This window comes from Lutra lutra, chromosome 9, assembly GCF_902655055.1.
Source record: "Lutra lutra chromosome 9, mLutLut1.2, whole genome shotgun sequence".
In the NCBI taxonomy this organism is placed as follows: Eukaryota; Metazoa; Chordata; class Mammalia; order Carnivora; family Mustelidae; genus Lutra; species Lutra lutra.
This window is the reverse complement of record NC_062286.1, coordinates 50,167,160-50,184,831: the sequence shown is the minus strand read 5'-3', so window position 1 is coordinate 50,184,831 and position 17,672 is coordinate 50,167,160. Positions and strand designations below refer to the sequence as shown.

Here is a 17,672-nt window from a genome sequence, read left to right as displayed (position 1 = left end):
TCTGCCTACTTGTGATCTCTGTGTCAAATAAATTTTAAAAATCTTTAAAAAAAAAAAAAAAAAGAATACTTCTCATTCCCTGTGCCATGCACTCTGATACTATTCTACTTTGTTTTTAAAAGGCTGATTTATCCCCTTAAACTGATTTCATGATCCACACCAATGGGTAGCAACCCAGTATGAAAAACAGGCTGGGTACAGTGTGAAACAAGGAGACATAAAAACAGTGATGTGCTTTGAAAGATAAAGTTAAGCAGCAGCAAGAATGATCAGAAAAAAGGAGACTGGGTGGGAGAATACAATGATATAGTTAGTGGGATATAAGTGAATGGAATGGAGAAAACATTTCAGAAGCTTTTGTTTAAGACAGAATATTCTGAACTTACTGACTGGATATGCAGGGAAAGGGAGAGGGCAGAACCAGAGAAAATGCTGTGGTTTCCAGCCTCTGTGGCTGAGAAGATGAAGTGCCTTTAAAAGGAATGGGGAAGTCAGGGTAAGAGGCAAGTATATGTGTATATAAGATTATCAATTCTATTTTGGACAGTGTTGTGGACTTTGGAGGTAATCAGTAGATTAGAGCCAAAGAAAAATGTAGGATTTAACAGGAGAGGGTAGCTCAACTTATGACAGAGGATGAGGTGCCCCAGAAATAGAAAAGAAAATGAAGGATGAGAGTGGTACACTTTTATGGCTAAAAGGAAAAAGCCATAAGAGGAAGAGAAGTTCTACAAGGGAGTGAATTAAAAGTGGCAGACGCTACTGAGATGGAAGGATGAGGATGGAGAAAAACAGCACTGGATTTGGCTGATCAGAGTAAGAGGTACCTTGGGTGAGTGATGGGTGAAGCCAAATTCAAAACGGTTAAGCACGGGATGATGGTTAGAAAGTGAAATAAATTCAAGTTTGTCCAGACCCCTATTTGATTGTGTCTTGTTCCAGAAACGCTGGTTGTATCAGTAATCACATGGCTCTCTCGCTTTTTTTTTTTTTTTTTTGGCGCTCCGTGTCCCTCCAGATGGTGATTCGAGTGATGACGTCTCTCAAGCTCTTCTCAGGTGGGTATTCTAGCCATCCAAAGCTAAAACCTGCTTGTTGGGCTATTTTGCGCTATCAGCGCCCGGTACTCGCGCCGGCCTTGTCCTCGCTCCCCGCGGTAGCCCTGGCCTGGATGTGGGAGGCAAAGGCTGTGAGCATTTCCTGGGCGGTGAGGTGAGCGCCGCGCATAATCAGGCGATGCCCGTCTCCTGGGGAAGAAACAAACGAGTCAAGCACTGGGAGGGCGGCGGTGCCGGGACTGAGGGCGCTCGGGCTGCCTGGCACCCCTCCCGCCCGCCTCCCCACCCGAGCCCACCGAACAGCACGTCCACGCAGGGCTCGGAGCCGTCGTGCCTCACGTCCGCAATCACCGAGCAGTTGAGGTTGGTGGAACGGACTTTCTCGCTGCTCACCGCCTGGAGGAAGGTCCTGCGGTGTGAAAACTGTTTGAGTTCCCGGCCCGGGGGGCTAGACCCCCGGCGAGAGGAAGGCGCGCCCCTTCCCGTCCCCGCTCCTTCCGCCTCGTACCTCGTGGACTCCACATTCTTCTCGAAGGGGCAGAACTGAATTCGAACCTGCTTCACCGACCGGAGACCGAGCCGAGCCAAAGACGCCGCCATGGTGACCTCCGCGCCGGAAGACCTCGTGCGGCCGGAAGTGTCCTCTGACGCGGCGCCCCCTCCCCTTCCTGCCCCCTGCGGCTGCGGGGTGCGGCTCTCCGACCCTCCGTAGTGTTTGCGCGCCCCCGCCGCCGACCCGGGATACCCAGCCCGAGAGGAGGAGGAAGGCCGGCAGAGAGGGAGGTGGTTCCACACAGAGTATGGAGGGCCCTGAAGTAAGCGGTCAGTAAATACCTATCAATAGACCTCTTGTACCACGGTGAAGACAATAAATAGTGCAGAAGCCCTTGCGCCTGGCTCCGGTAACACGTCCGTCTCCTGCAGCCTTTACCCCTTCCGTACGCTGTACGCTGCTGTGCCAGATCTAGGTTAACACCATCTTAAGCGCTGGTCCCTTCGGTCGGGACACTACCATGGCAGGGATTATATAGCTACGGGGGGTGGGGGGGACCCTACTCAGGTAACTGAAGATTAAACTTGTTGAACTCTGAGTAACGGCAATTTAAACGTGAAGGTCCTTTAGCCCAGTATTCTTAAGTGACTGAAAATAGTTAGGAGACGGGGAGTGGAGGGTAATACAACTCCTGGGACTGATCTAAGTGTAGAAATGCCTATTCCACCTCTGTGGTTCCTGATGAACTAACTTTGTGTTTAGCTTGGCTCCTAGGACTTAAAAGGAAGTGGCATCCTGGTCTCTCTGCTTTGTACTGCTTTTTCCCTTTCCATTTCCTCTGGGATCCAACGCTATGGCCCTTCTCCCAGTGCGAGCCCTGAGAGGTCTTCACTGTTGGGGTACTAGGCCTGAGCCTCCCACGGATGCTGACCTCCAGCTTCCAGGCTGTGGTTTGGCCCTTTACTCTGGATTGCAGGCACTGGAGTGATCACGGATGCTTCACTTTAAGTCCAGGTTCTGTGTAGCTTGTGGTTCTCAGGTAGCCTTTCTTCTAAGCTCCCAAATGTAGGCTTTTTTAATATGCAGTTCTAAATATTTGGGCTTTCCAAGCGAGAGTTGGGGAGCTCTGACTTTGTGGATCCTGGTCCTAGGCTCCTTAGGATTCAGGACTGATCCCCAGGCAGGAAAGAAAAGACAAGTGCCAACGCGGGCGCTGGTGCTGCCTCAGGGCCAGCCAGGCCTGCTGATTTCCCACCAGGTAAGCCTCTGGGCTAGGTCCCCCTCCCCACAGTGTGCTTAGCAGCTGAGCTGTTTGAGCTGGGGGTGCTCCAGGCCGAAGAGGGGGCTCCAAGCTTTCTAGGCTGTTAAGGCTGCTGCTGGGCAGTTCGATGGACTGGACCTCATTGCATGTACCTGGGAAGGCAGGAGTGGAAAACAGGCAGTGGGCAGGAGGAGGGGTTTGACAACTATTGACAACCACACGAGGTAACTAATGAGGATGGGAGGTAGGGCACCTAAAGCAGCAAGGGGCAGGGCAAAGAGCCTAGAGTTGGGGAAGAGTGACTCACAGCAACAGGGAGGCCTCCTCTGCACCTCAGACTTAGGCAGGGGCTGCTGGAATAGACACAGCAGGGCACCATCCAGCCTCTGGAAGATGCTGAGCGTGAGCAGAGTCTGGCGAAGTTCCGGGGACAGGCCCCACTGTTCCTCCTCCAACAACTGGCGGACCACTCCAAAGTCTTGTCTAAGCTGCAGCGCCCCCTGCAGGCTGAGTGAAGGCCAGGGTACAATGTGCCATGGGCCTCTACTGCCTCTGCAACTGCTCTGCCCCACTTATCCCCTCCCCTTTGCCAGTTCCATTCAGCCCTCTGCCATTGCCTCCTTTTCTCCCCACCTGAACCGGATCCCGTGCGCCAGGATGTGGTCAAGCCAGGCACCCAGGATGGCTGTCAGTGCCTGGCCAAGGGCAGGGGCCTGCGCTTGAGGTGGCAATCCCTGCAATCCTTGCAACACAGGCTCCAGGACAGTGCGAACCACCAACCCAGCATACTCACTAGGAGTGCTGGGGAGTTCTGGAGTGAGAGAAGAGAAAGGCCAGGATATGAGGCTATGGAGATCCGTTGAGCCCCTAACAGAGTGTCTGGGGGAAGACAGTAAGATTTGCAGGGGCACAGAAGGCAAGGACAAGGATGGAAACAGAGCAGTAGATCTAGGATTTGGAGGGGTCAGAAGACTATTACCGCTTGGGAACTGTAGAAGGGGATGCTGGGAAGAGGAGTTACCCGGAGAGAGACGATGCCGCCAGTACCGACCCCGTGGCATGTAGATTTCGAAGCCCTGTGTGGCTTGTTTATGACATTCTTGAAAAAAGAGACTTAGTGACTCCTCAGGCAGGAGCTGTGGACATATGGAAAAAACGAAAGGGGCTTACCTGTTAGGGACTTGCCAAGTTATGATGCTCTTCTAAATCTGAGGTGTTTAAACTGGCTTCCATAAAGACCCAGAACAGAACTGTATGCATAATTCTACGGGCTTGGGCCATTCTGACAAGAGATACCCTAACTTTTATTGGGTCTTCCTAAAGGCCGGGACCCAGAAAAGATTATAGACAATTGCCACAGGATTACCCTGCTTTCCTTAGCTTGGTTCAGCATCTAGAAGTCCTCCAGGTTAATTTTACTTTATAGGAACATCAAGAGGAAAAAAACAGGGACACACCCTCACCACTATGAATGTTCCAAAGCAAATGCTAGAGAGAGGGGTCTGCATGACCTACAGACAAGCAGAGGCTGAAGAAAGGGAATTGTATGGTCTTCCATCAACTGTGAAAGGAAGGCAGGAATTATATGCAGACCAGGAGCAACGACTTTAACTTTCTGAGATTCAGGAACCTTTGGAATGTCCTTAACACTGAATATTTTTTACACCCTACTTCCATTTTCCCAGAGTAGTGTAACCTATAAAGCAAGAAAAGGCCCGTGTGCTGGTTTGGTTTCTGTGCTTTAATAGGTTATCTTTTTGGAATGGGAGAGCAAAAAAGAGGGGTCTCTTCAGCCTATTTTGGAGAGGAACCCCAAGAAATGGGTAATGTGGTAGCGGCTCTGTAAAGACAAGGTAACTGGATGCCTGCTAGCCTGAAGAGAAGAAGGGGTTTGGGGGCCGGACAGGGTTAAGTGGAGCCCATGCAGCTCCTGGTACATATCCTGACAGCGGCCTATCCTAAATCCAATTGTTCCTCTTTTCTGAAAACCCAGACTCCCTCTTATTTATGCCAAGGAAATTACCCTTTTGTCAACTGACATTTGTTAGGAATCTCCCTGCATTCAATACTCTGAGGAAACACAAGGTCACATTATGAAAGAGTCTTTCTGTCTGGGATGTTCCTAGAGGAACAAGGCATGCAGAGTCCTTCCCACAATGGTTAGTTCCCATGGTAAGCACATTGTTCCTGTCCCTGTTCTCACAACTAGCAAGAGCTGGACTCTTATCTTAGGTCTCCTTACCTCCCAACCTGACCACTACAGCTGGATGAGACTCTGTCAGGGTCTCCACTGTTCCCCTCCTGCTCCTCCTGTGGCTTTCCATCTCTCATGAGACAAAGCCCAAATTCTGTGGGCTGGTGTTCAGTGCCCTCCACAATTTTATGCCAACCTGCTTTCTCCTCCACAGTCCCCCACCCAACCTTGGACAAAAGTGTGTGTGTGTATGTGCGTGTGTGTGCACACAGGCATGCACACAGGGAGTTTCTGCTTTGGTCAGTCATCTCCCCATTACTCCCTCAAGGAACTATGAACTTCCCATCTCCAGTAACCCCTGCCACTCTTCTGAGGCTGCGTAGCCACCACCTTGAGCCACAGACCCTGTAGAGAGCTTCTGTAACAACATGCCTGCCATGGCCTGCCTTCCTTAGGGGATTCCCATGGCCATCACTGGGCAACGCCCTCATGAGAAGCCTGCTTTGGAGTATGTTGAGTTGAAGGAGACAGCAATAAACTTGAGGTGGAACAGGCAGGTGCAGATCGTAGATTAGGGCTAAACTACGCAGCGCATAGCACCAAGGCACTGTGAGTAAGCAAAGATGCGGAGAAAAAAGGAGCAGAGGGACAAAGCCTGAAATCTATAGCCTTGCCCCTATTCAGGGCACAGGAGAAACTGGGGCAGGAAGAGAAAACAAAAAAACTGAAACATCTTCCATAGCAGGAGCAGATACTGTGCAAAATGGGGAAAAATTAAAATAAAAATATAATAAGTTTAGAAGAAAATAAAATCTTAGAAGACAAGCAAGAATGGATGAAGCTTATCACTGTGGAACAGGAATCAGAAGTGGGTTGGGGGCAATTAAAGTGCTATATTTTTCATTATTTTAGAAGTCTTCAATAATATCCTACTTCATTTTTAAACTATGGACATGTATTACTTTAATAAAAATGTAAATGAACTTGGGGGGTTTGTGGGGGAGGAAAAGAATAAATGAAACAAGATGGGATGGGAGGGAGACAAACCATAAGTGACTCTTAATCTCACAAAACAAGCTGAGGGTTGCTGGGAGGAGGGGGGTTGGGAGGGGGGGTGAGGTTATGGACATTGGGGAGGGTATGTACTATGGTGAGTGCTGTGAAGTGTGTAAACCTGGCGATTCACAGACCTATACCCCTGGGGATAAAAATACATTATATGTTTATAAAAAAAATTTAAAAGTAAAATAAAAGGCACCATTGTTAGTTTAAAAAATGTAAATGATAAACGTAGAAAAGAGGAGAAACATCCTCTCAAAGCTAGTAAGTAAGGGGCTGACTTTGGCTCAGGTCATGATCTCAGGTTCTTGGATCCAGCCCTCCATACCCCCCCCACACACACACACACCGTGCACTCAGCAGGGAGTCTGTTTGTCCCTCTCCCTTTTCCCCTCCCCCTGATCACGCGCATGCTCTCTCTCTCTCTCAAATAAATAAAAGCTTTTTTTTTTTTTTTTTTTTTTTAAAGCTAGTAGATAGGGGCACCTGGGTGGCTTATTGGGTTGAGCCTCTGCCTTCGGCTCAGGTCATGATCTCAGGGTTCTGGGATTGAGCCCCACATCGGGCTCTCTGCTCAGTGGGGAGCCTGCTCTCCCCCCCCACCTGCTGCTCTGCCTACTTGTGATCTCTCTGTCAAAAAAAAAAAAAGCTAGTAGGTAAAAGGAAAGATTCAATTATTTATCTTGCTTTTTCTTTACAAAATATACTTCAAAGTAACCAAGTAACTAATGAGGGCAAATTTCTTTATAGGAGTAAGTACTAATAAATAAAGATATGATAGAATTGGAATATCACCACTTTGTACCCCCTAATGAAATAATGGATCTAGGCAGTGATCTTCAGTGGCTGTTAACATCACAAAATGAGAGCCTGACCTATAGATGAAACAAAATTGACCACAAGCTGATAATTGTTAAAGCCTCAGTGGTAGGAATATGGGGGTCCATTATAGTCTTCTCTCCAATTTTGTATATGTTTGAAGTTTTCCATTACAAGCTAAGGAAAGAGAGAACAAAAGTGAACAGAGCAAGAAAAAATAAAATCAGCAGAGACTCCAAGGAGATTCCAAGTCACTGGAATGTTCCACGACTATCACCACCACCCCACCCCTCAAACTGGGCACAGAACTGACTTTTCAACTGCCACTGTCAGGGCCCCTGCTCTTCTCACCTGGATCTGTGAAGTTAGCTTCTGGATCTCCAGGCCCAGTTGCTGCTCCACTTCCAGGCCCAAACTTTCCTCTGCCGCCACTCTAGACAGAGCTGCTGCCTCATGCAATAGAGGCTTTGGCAGAAACAGGAAGTGAGATTTGAGCCCAGCCCAGGCTGCTCCCCTTCCCACTTGCTAGCTACTCACAGGTAAGTTCTTCTGGATCAGGACCAGGAAGGAACCTGGGGCCCACGCTGCCAGATGCTGCTGAGTTTTGCCCAGAAACCAGACCAAGGTGGTCTGCAGGGTACAGAGCCCCAGAGCAAGTGGTGCGGGACCTGGGGAGAGGAGGATGGAGTATCTGAGGGGTCGCAAAACCCCTCTGGGAGGAAGCAGGCTTCAGAACAGAGTAAAGGAATAACGGGGACATCTTCAACTGTTCTGTTCCTCCATATCCAGCACCTTGTCTCACCTGGAGGCTGATAGAGGAGCAGCCCTGACCTGGGTTCTCGAAGGGCATCCAAGAGAGGAGGGAAGAGCTGTTGCAAAAGTTCAGTGGTATGAGAGGATGAGGCAAGGCTGCTCTGATCTTCACCAGCAGATCCCAAGGCCTGGCAGAAGCCTGAAGATGAGGGATAAGGTTTGATGAGGAAGGAGCAATCTGGGGCTGTTTCACTCCCAATGCCCCTTCCTTCTCACCTTGGTCCCAGCTCCAGGTAAGAGACTGATGAAATAGGTTGCGACACAAAGAAGCCAACTCCTTCTCACACTCCTGAGGCAGGGATGCTAGTGGGAGAAACGGCTCTGGAGCCTGAAAAGAGGCCTCTCTTTTCCAGAACTACCGCCCACTCAATGACGGGGGAAGAGGGGAGGCTGCCACCAAGACTCAAGACTTGAGTAGAAAGGAAGACTGGCCTTGAAACCCAGATGCTAGAGCCTGTCCGGTCGGGAGGGGGTTAGAGAGTTAGGAGTAAGGGGTTGGGGAGGTAGTGTTCATTCTAAAGGGCCTGCTTCTGCAGTCCGCTTGGCAGGGGAGTGACGTGGCTAGGGAGAAGAAAGAGACCCCGGTCTGCCCAAAGGCCCATCCAGGCCCCATCACTCACCCTGACCCAGTGCCTGACTCAGCTGTTGTGCCGCTGCCCTGCGGTCCCTCCAGGGTCCTAGACTTAGGTCCAGACTCTGAGCACAAGCTGCCCACAGCAGGGTCCAGTACCGGCTCCACAAGGCTCCAGCCCCTTCAAGCCCCAGTCCACTGGTGGTTGAATCCGCCACGCCCCCCAGCAGCCCCAGCAGCCCCGGCAGCAGCTCCCGCTCTTCTTGGCACCGACTGCGGAGCTGATCCCGCAAGCCCGCTCCCTTGAGCGCCTCACCTAGCTGACCCGCTACCTGGCAACCCCGCTCCCCCGTCAGGAGGCGGAGCACACGGGCGGGCGGGAAAGGGCGCGCTGCCCCAGGGACATGGCTCAAGGCTTTTTCCTGCAGCTGGTGGTAGGCGGGAAGCACCAGCAGCACGTCGGCAAGTTGGGAAGACAAGCCGGGGCTGGCCGCCTCCCGACCCAGAGCCCGAAGCTGCATCTCTATGGCAGCATCCAGGCGCTGGGCGGCCAGTCCGATAGGGCGCGCCAGGAGTAACGTTACGGGAGTTTCCCGTAGGCCGATTCGCAGCACAGCTCCTCGGGAGGGGTGCGGTAGCAGGTCGCGGCACAGCTGAGTCCAGGGGCGGGGGTCGGGGCCCGGCGCGCTGGCACTCATGATCCTCAGGAGGCTCACGGCCGCCTGTAGGTGGCGGGCGCAGTCCCGGGCTTGGAGGAGCTGCTCCCGCTCGCGGTGCAGCCGCAGCAACACGGCCCGGAGACGCTGCAGAGCGGGAGGGATCGGGCGGCCCGCTGCCGCCTCCCGCCACCAGTCCGCCGCGCCCTCGTCGTGGTGCTCTCTGGCGTCCGCCGGCGCCTCCCACCACGACCCCCCTCCCCGGGCTCCACCGGGCCGCGGGTCTAGGCAGGGGATGCTCCCGGCAACCGGCAGCCACGACCAGCCACGAAAGTCCCCGCCAGGAGTCCCCGCCTGCCTTCTCTCCCACTGCTCCTCCACGGCGCCTCCGGGTTGCGCCCTCAACGGCGGCACGGTAGGAAGCGGAGGCAGAAGGCCACCAGAGCGAGATGCCTGGGCCATGGGGCGCCGCGTCCGGGACGAACCTAACGATTCCCACTTCCCCGCACTGCCCAACGCCCGCTGCCGCCGGGACTCCGCCCCGTCCCAAGAGCCTTCATCTCTAGCCCTGGAGCCGCCGGGACCGTCATGGACTCTCTCGCGCTCCGTAAGCGGAGGCTTCTGCCCCTAACAAAGATGGCGGTCTGCCCTGTGCTACTCCGCCCCCCCCCTCTCCCCCCACCCTCCCGGTTGTATCAAATACCAGGCGGTCTTTCACTTTCGGGTCACTGTTGATGGGAGATGGCGCCGATTCCGAAGGCAGTGGGGCGGATAAAGTTAGGTAAGCAGGTGTGACAAGACGACAAGGAGGTCTAGGAGGGGAGGGACAGCCCCACTTGGGTTTACCTGTTTTCAGCAGGGTCTTGTGCTTTACGGGGTGGGCGAAAGGCTCCGGCCCATCCTTCCCAAGTCCCTTGACGCGCCACCGCCTTCGTTTACTATAGACTGTCCTCTGCAGCCTGGCTGCCCGCTGGAGGTCGCTGCTGTCCCCAAGCTCTGCCGGGAATTCGGTCCCGAGGACTACGGCGCCGAGGTAAAAGGACTCCTAGCTCCCCCTCGTCCCGTTTCTCTTGATCACGCCTTTCTTCAGCCACACTGGGCTCGGAGGGCTCGGTAGAGGCGTAGCCTGGGGCTTGTGCTTGGAGGAGCGCGTGGCAAATGGAGGGTGGTGAAAGTGGGCAGGATTGGGCGGACGAGGGTCTGAGTTGAGAATTGGGGAGTGGATGGGAGTTCCTTAGGGTAAGATAATATGAATAGAGGGAAGAGTGTGAGCAAAGACACCAAGGCAAGGAAAAGTTTAGAAAACTTCACTGAAGTGAGACTTGAGTGGTTTGGTTGGAACTGCAAAAAATGGGGAGGAGGCAGCAAGTGGCTTGAAATGCTTGGATGTCCTCAAGTAGGTGATAGGGTTATTGAGGAGGGGACAGGATCAGATTTGGGAGCACTTAAGAAGCTGTATTTCCAGCTGCTTCCTGGGTATCTCCAAAACCTCAAATTCAGCAATTCCGTTAGTTAATTCATCTACTTTGCAAGTTGATTGCTTTTTCTCTAACTTTAGTTTTGGCTAGTAACACAAACGGACATCCAGTTACTTAATGCAGAAATCTGGGAATCGTTGTATATAATCCTCCCTTTCCTTTACCTCACACATGTAGCCAGTCACTAAAATCCACTTTGGAAATGTCTCTCTCTTTTTATAAAAGATTTTATTTATTTACTCATGAGAGACAGAGAGAGAGGCAGAGGGAGAAGCAGGCTCCCTGCTGGGCAGGGAGCCCCATGTGGGACTCCATTCCAGATCATGACCTGAGCCTAAGGCAGATGCTTAACTGATTGAGCCACCTAGGTGCCCCTGGAAATGTCTCTTGACTGTAGCCCATCATTTCCATTCCTGCTTCTGCTGCTGCTTCCTTAGCTTAAGAATTCATTCTTTCTGTCATAGGGGCCTGCCAACTAAAGATCCCACCCCTAGAATCATGTCCTCCCTACCCCCACCTCAGTGCTGTTTCACTTGAGTGTTTGACTTGAGTGCTTCACTCCCCAGATCAGGTCCACTCCCATCCCTAACAAGACAAAGTCCAAACTCCCTGGGTCACACAGGGTTCTTCAGAGCCAGCTCCTGGCTGCATCTCTAATAGAATAGTCTCCTCACCAATCACTCTGCCTTTGCTCACTCACCACACTTACTGAGTGCCACCAATGTACCAGTTTTAGGCACTGGGAAGACAGCAGTAAACCAAACACAAAAATCCTTTTAGTCAGTGAATTAGAAGCATCTAGTGGAGGCAGCCAGTCAACAAATAAACAATATAGTATGCCAGATATGAAAAATACAAGGAAAAATAAAAAGGGTAGGGAGTGCTGAATGAAGTTGAGTTTCTCTTTTTAAAGGGAGTAGTCAGAAAGGGCCTCCTGGGAAAGGTTTAGCCGGCAGGGATCTGAAGGGGTGAGCCATTCACTGGGGAAAGAACATTCCAGGGAGAGGAAGTAACAAGGACATAAGCCCTGAGATGGGAACACACTTGGTGTGTTGTAGGACCTTCACAGACCACTGACCACTGTAGCTAGAGGTGGGACCAGAGGAGAGGAGATGATTCATGGAGAACTGGGGAGCCAGATCATGGTCAGCCACATGGTGAATTAAGACAGTAGCACAGACTGTGCCTAGGGGAGAGGTAGAAGGTCAAGATCATCCCTTTTTTTTGGTTTGTTTTTAGAGATAGCTAGACTGGGCCAGTTAGGAAATTGAATTAAACCCAGCAGGAAATTGAATTTGAGAATAAGACTTGATGAAAGCCCACAGCAGTGGGCAGTGAAGATGCTGTTGAGTCAGAACTATCTCCTGAAGGATAACCTACCTCTGAGACTGTTTAGAAAGTTGACCATACCTCCCTGATCTGAAGTCCTTGCTATGCATTCGTTTAGCACTCTGATGTTTCATGTGGCTTCTAAGTTTCTCAGTCAGTGAGCCACCACCCAGTCAGGGGTGTGCTCTGTTTACACCTGAATGGCCCCAGAAGGACAAGATGGCTCCTGTCCTCCTCCAGAGCTGACACTAAACGAGGAATCTTGTAAGAACCACAGAATGTAACGGGCGAAGCCTTCAAGAGTCTTATCTCGTGTTGTGAATGATGAAGCCAAGGTTCAGAGAGGTTAAATGACTTGTCCAGAGTCAATTGCCAGGCAGTATGGCAAAGCCAGAACTAAGATGCAGGCAGCAAAGTGTTCTTTCCGGTTCCATGCTTCTCGCCAATTGAAAGTACAATAAAAAGCAGTGAATAATAAGGTTCTAAATTGTATAACACAGACCATGTGAGTCCAGCTTGGTTGAGTGAGAGCAGAGATCACTGGAGATGAAGAGGTTTGAGGGAAGATGGAATTTGATCTGAACCTTGAAAGTGAGACAGGTATGGTGAGAAGCTCAGAGCCAGGAGGGATTTAGTGACAGTTGGAGGAACGATCCCAACACTAGAAGAAACCTGAGAACAGAGGGACAACAGCAGCCAAGCAGGAGGAAATTACGGAGGAAGATTAGAGGGTCATCCTGGGCTTTCTGGAAGGCTCCAAATCCCAGTGTGAGGAGCTAGACTCAATCCTGCCTATGGCCCTGGCACCGGGGGATTACTGGAAGTTCCTGAGTAGGGAAATAACTTCTGAGAGCTTGGTTTTGGGGGAAACGGACCACGTGCAGGGGACAGGCCAGCCAGGGATGCTGTGCTCATTTCAGCGTGATGTAGCTACAGAGCAGGTTGTATGGGGTTGCCTGTATTTAAGGATATGGCAGGGTGTGTAGCTGGAAGAGCAGGTAAGAGGGCTCTTTCTGGGCCTCCGTGTAGCTGATGTAGTGGCAGGTCAAGAGGAGGAGATCTTATATGATAGAGAAGGCTGGGCTGAGGGCCACACAGAACGCTTGGGAAGCAGGAGAGTGGTGAAGGAAGTGATAAACCAGGAAAACCAGAGCAGCGTGTCTTCAGGCCCTGAGCTGGGGAGAAGGTCAGCCAGTAAGGTTCTCCAGGCTGGGTGGCTGGGTTGTCTCCATGGTGGAGCAGTCGACCCAGCCAAGTCCCCCATTCTCTCCTGGAGCTCCCCCCAACACCAGCCTCCCCTCTCCTCCCCCTCCCAGGACATAGCAGATTTTCTTCAACGGCTTGTGGCGAGTGATCCCCAGGGCCTGCACCGGATCCATGTGGACGGGAGCAGCGGGCGGCTACAGCTCTGGCACCATGGTGGGGCGTGCAGGGGCCGAGCCCAGGGATCGAGGCTGGTACCCTGGGGAGGGCTGGCCCTCAGATGTTCCTCTCTCTCATGTACCTTTTTCTTTCCCTTCTCCCTATTCCTCCGGACAGATTACCTCCTGGACCATTTCTGCGATGAGGGGAAAATGCCTAGACAGAGTGACATGGCCAAGGGGGTCAAGGGACTGGGCACCTACTGTGGTCTCCGAAAGTCCTTCCTATATCCTCCTCAAGGGTCTGAGCCCTGCCCTCCTAGCCCCTCCACCCCTTCCCCTGGTGGCTCAGACAGCCTACTTCAGGTGGCCATGCCCCAGAAGCTCCTGCTGACAGAAGAGGTGAGACTGTCAGCAAGGGGCCTCCCCTCGCCCAGTGCTCTTCTAACTGCCATGTGCCCTCATCCGTCTAGCCCCTAATCTGGACCTTTCAAGGTCCTTCCATCCTGCTGGCCTCCCTTTGTTTTTCTCGTTCTCCCTCTCTCTCTTTTCCGGTCACCTGCCTTTTCTTCTCCAGGAAGCCAACCACCTGGCTGAGGAGCTGGTGGCTGAAGAGGAGCGCATGAAACAGAGAGCAGAGAAGAAACGACTCAAGAAGAAGGTAGCTGGAGGGCAGGAGGAGTGGGAACCTAGAGGGATTGGGGAGAGGGAAAGGGGGACACATTGTGAGGACAGGAAAGAACTTGGGGTAGCCCATAATGGATCCTCTTGTGAGAGGGGGCCTAGGGGGCTCAGAGCCTAGAGGGGAGGGTCTCATGGAAGCCCTATGGTGTGATGGTTCTGGAGTCACACTGTGCCGCCTGGGCTGGATTCTGCCTCTTTCTTACTGGGGGACCTCTGCCTGGTGAGTCTCCTGTCTGCTTTTTCACCTGTAACACAAAGATAACAACAAAACCTACCTCATGGAGTTGCAGGGATCAAATGAGATAGTGTGTGCAAAGCTCTTAACCTGGTACACGACCTGTAGTCTTACTGTACATGTAAAGAATTGGCTTCAAGATACAGATTGTGTGTGTGTGTGTGTATTTACATGTAGTGTTCAAAATATATCATCAGCGTCAGCATCATTATTATTGCAGCGTCAAAAGGATCGCAAGCGACAGGAGCGCTTGGAGCAGGAGGGTGGGGAGCCCAAGGTGAGTGTCTCCAAGCAGGTATGAAGAACACTAGGTGCCAGGAGGGTGGGAGCTCAGAGGGCAGACAGCTCAAGTGATCCCCATCTGCCTTCCCTCCAGGTCATGGCCACCCCAAATGGGGATGGGAGCCCCCCATCCAGCCCTGGGAACCCTCCTCAGGGACAGTGCAGTGAGGAAGAGGTGAGAGTCTCCTTCCTTTCTTGATCTCGGGCCCCCCCACCCCGCCTCCCTCTCTCCCTGCTCCAGGACATATTTCATCCCCACTCCTTAACTTTCCTTTCTGCTCACAGGACTCACTGGATCTATCTAGCACTTTCGTGTCTCTGGCTTTGCGTAAAGTCGGGGATTGGCCTCCCAGTGCCCGCAGAGAGAAGGGACTGAGCCAGGAGCCTCGAGGCAAAAGCCGGAGCCCCAAAGAAAAGATGGGCCAGGAGGAAGCGAGCTCTCCAATAGAAGAGAGCCCCAGGCAGAGTCCTAAGGCAGAGGTGAGGTGACCAGTAGAAGTTCTCTGGCTCTAGGATTAAGAGATGTGGGTCAGGCTCCATCACTGACAGGGAAGGTAGGGCTGATCCCATCTTGCAGAACTGTCATAAGAATTACAGAAGTTGGGAAGTTGGCAATAGTCATTGTTTGACCAAAGGAGAAGGATTTGGGGGCACTGAGGCCTGAATCCTGCTTGACTTTGCTCCCCATCCCTAGGCATCTCCAGGACTGCTGGCAGTTGCCTTACAGCAGAGCCAGGAGCTGGCAAGTGAGATTCTCTCTTTCTCTTTCCTTCCTCACCTCACCCTCCTTGGGATAGCCCCATCTGAACCCTCCTACCTTCTCTCCTCCCCAGCACTGGGTACCAGCTTTGCCCAAAATGGCTTCTACCACAAGGCTGTGGTTCTCTTTACCCAGGCTTTGAAGCTCAATCCCCGGGATTATCGGTGAGTGGGGGCTTGGCCACTGTGCTGGGAGGTCAGGGTGAGGCAGAGCGTTAAGGATCTAGACTTTTGGTCACTTTGTCTTTACCAGGTTATTTGGAAACCGCTCTTTCTGCCATGAGCGGCTGGGTCAGTCCATGTGGGCCCTGGCCGATGCCCAGGTAGCCCTCACCCTGCGACCGGGCTGGCCCCGGGGCCTTTTCCGCCTGGGCAAGGCCCTGATGGGACTGCAGGTAAGGGATCTGAGATTGGAAGTGTGGGTGGAATTTGGGTGGCATGGGGTAGGGATTGGGTCTGTACTGACATTTTTTAGTAAAGCTCCTGGTACCACAGTGTCAGTGGTACTAGGAGCTGAGGCGAGTTTGAGGAAGGAGACAGTTTTAATTTCCTTCCCCCGCTTGATACCTAAACTTTCCTCTTTCTAATTGCTCTGGGATGAAAGCGTTTTGAAGAGGCAGCTGCTGTGTTCCAGGAGACTCTGAGAGGCGGCTCCCAGCCCGATGCCGCCCGGGAGCTCCACTCTTGCCTTCTGCACCTTGCTCTGGTAAGGGAACCAGGCCCACTGGCGGGCCCAGAGCGGGCAGCCGGAGAGCTGGCTGGGATTTCCACAGCGAGTGCTGCTCCTTTCCTCAGGGTAGTGATGGCAGGGATGGGTGAGAGGAGGGGCATGGGCTATGCTGCTGGAAAGGAGGAACAGGTGCCCCTCTCTCTCCCTTCTTAGCAGAATCAGCGAGGAGGAATCCGGGAGCCACTTCTGTCAACTGGGTTCCCACAGCCATTTTCCCAAGCTGGGCCTGGCACCTCAAGCCTCCTGTCTGTCATTCGTCCTCCAAGCACTGGTCCAAGAGCCGCTGGCCTTCTGTCTCCACCGCTGCATTATCCCCCGAGTGCACTGAGCCACTGTAACTCGCCCCTTCCCCAGGCTCAGAGTAGGAGCCCCCACCCTCTCCATCTCCGGGGCACCTCAAAGGGCTCTGGTATCCTGGGACTTCGGCCCCAGCATCTACCTCAGGCCAGATGATGGAGGACCTGTCCCTCATAGGACAAGGCCATGTGTGCCTCCCCTAGTTCCCTGCATATATTGAGATCTTGTAGTCTAAAGCTATAATTAAAGATACCGCTGGTGGCCGTTCCTGTTGCCAAAGAGACCTGATGACAGAAAGGAACCCCATGTCCACTGAAACAACCTTTCTTTGATTCTGAAGCAGATGGTTTCCTCTGGGAGCAGTAGAGAGAAATAAAATCCACCAAGGCTAAGGAGGGAACTGTACAGAAGTTCAGGTTTTCAGACTATATCAGACCCAGAAGGGAACATCTGGGGCCTGCTCTGATTTTTGGCTCTGGGCACCTCAGGCACCAGCCAGAGATCTGTGCTCAGGAACAGGTTCAGGGGATGCCTGAGGCCTGAGTCCCACCCTGCATCGTGGCAGATGCTCACATCTTCCTGAGCCCAGCCTCACCTTGTTCCTTCTAGCCCCAGCCCCTCATGCCTTGTTTCCTGTCACTAGGTGCACATTCTGACCTCTCCTTTGCCCAGGGCCCTCACCTTCTTCAACTGCCAGAAGGGGTTTACATTTGGGAAATCCCTTACCAGGTCTTGCCTGGAGCTGGCAGGGTACACACATCTCCATAGCCCGCCCACCCGTGCTGGCTCTCCTGCTCATGGGACCCCAGCAGGCACCCCGGCTGCTGCTCCTGTGGCTGTGCTTTCTCCATTCCGGCACTAGGCGTTGTAATGAGCATTTCCCCATGTCAAGTTTACTCAGTATTTCGACCAAGGGTCACTGCCCCCAAAGAAGGCTGTCATTCCCTGCTTCCTGTGTAAGAATCATGATCTTATGGTTTCTCGAAGATCCTGACAGCTGCCCCTGGCTGCTTCCTCCCTAACCCTTCCTGGGACTCTCAGCTCACTGAAATGTGGATCTGCAGGGGACTCCGGCCTCCCAGAATGCCTTGCCTGGAGGAACCGTTCATCAGGAGAAATGATTCTTGCCCCCCTGTGGTCTTGCTCAACACCATTCATAGCTGTATAGGGGATGTTGAAAAACCTTCTTTATACAGGGCTTTCCCAGATCATTTTTGTTTACAGAGCAGGCTCTTTCAATACTGTATAGCAGAATGAAGTCTGCCAGCATGAGCTGGGTCACCTTGGGCAGGTCTTAACGTCTGTGCCTTAGGTCCCTCATCTGAAAAATGGGGGCAATCCCTACCTCACAGGGCAGTTGTGAGGACTGAAAGTCAAAGTGTAAGAAAATGCCTACCAAGTGCCTGGTACACAATGGGTGCTAAATAAATTGGTTTTTATCTGCAATGGTCCTACATACTCACGATTCCCCCACAGTGGAGAGGGGATTATGAGTGAATTGTTGCTTATTTCGCAAAATACAGAGCTCTGGGGCTGTGGTTCTCCAGGTGCAGGGCCTGGACCAGCAGCAACCTGGGAACTTGCTGCAAATGC

General features: G+C 52.5%; 3 protein-coding genes across 9 annotated transcripts; 1 reads left to right on the top strand and 2 right to left on the bottom strand.

Moving 5' to 3' along the window:
* Positions 1–82: 82 nt before the first annotated feature.
* On the bottom strand, positions 83–1,702 carry MRPL53 (mitochondrial ribosomal protein L53). Its single transcript, XM_047745572.1, has 3 exons — positions 1,567–1,702; positions 1,355–1,467; positions 83–1,247 (listed from the first exon to the last, which is right to left on the bottom strand). The coding sequence occupies exons 1-3, from the start codon at positions 1,656–1,658 to the stop codon at positions 1,114–1,116; spliced, it is 339 nt and encodes a 112-aa protein (XP_047601528.1). The 5' UTR covers positions 1,659–1,702; the 3' UTR covers positions 83–1,113.
* Positions 1,703–2,707: 1,005 nt separating this feature from the next.
* CCDC142 (coiled-coil domain containing 142) lies at positions 2,708–9,579 on the bottom strand. 2 transcript variants are annotated; one of them, XM_047745563.1, is made up of 9 exons: positions 8,318–9,576; positions 7,914–8,000; positions 7,687–7,836; positions 7,422–7,552; positions 7,236–7,349; positions 3,834–3,948; positions 3,446–3,623; positions 3,120–3,319; positions 2,708–2,964 (listed from the first exon to the last, which is right to left on the bottom strand). In XM_047745563.1, exons 1-9 carry the CDS (start codon positions 9,384–9,386, stop codon positions 2,708–2,710), a joined length of 2,301 nt encoding a protein of 766 aa, XP_047601519.1. In that variant the 5' UTR covers positions 9,387–9,576. The 2 variants fall into 2 exon arrangements, with proteins under 2 accessions (XP_047601519.1, XP_047601520.1); XM_047745564.1 differs by lacking the exon at positions 3,446–3,623 and having other exon boundaries at positions 2,771–2,964; positions 8,318–9,579.
* TTC31 (tetratricopeptide repeat domain 31) lies at positions 9,551–16,352 on the top strand. Of its 6 annotated transcripts, none has more exons than XM_047745568.1 (13): positions 9,552–9,705; positions 9,869–9,957; positions 13,048–13,150; positions 13,271–13,494; positions 13,670–13,753; positions 14,232–14,288; positions 14,388–14,468; positions 14,579–14,773; positions 14,988–15,039; positions 15,127–15,217; positions 15,306–15,447; positions 15,657–15,758; positions 15,936–16,352. In XM_047745568.1, the coding sequence occupies exons 1-13, from the start codon at positions 9,666–9,668 to the stop codon at positions 16,233–16,235; spliced, it is 1,560 nt and encodes a 519-aa protein (XP_047601524.1). In that variant the 5' UTR covers positions 9,552–9,665; the 3' UTR covers positions 16,236–16,352. The 6 variants fall into 6 exon arrangements, with proteins under 6 accessions (XP_047601525.1, XP_047601523.1, XP_047601524.1 ...); XM_047745571.1 differs by having other exon boundaries at positions 9,654–9,705; positions 9,883–9,957; XM_047745569.1 differs by lacking the exon at positions 13,048–13,150 and having other exon boundaries at positions 9,551–9,705.
* The last annotated feature ends 1,320 nt before the right edge of the window (positions 16,353–17,672 follow it).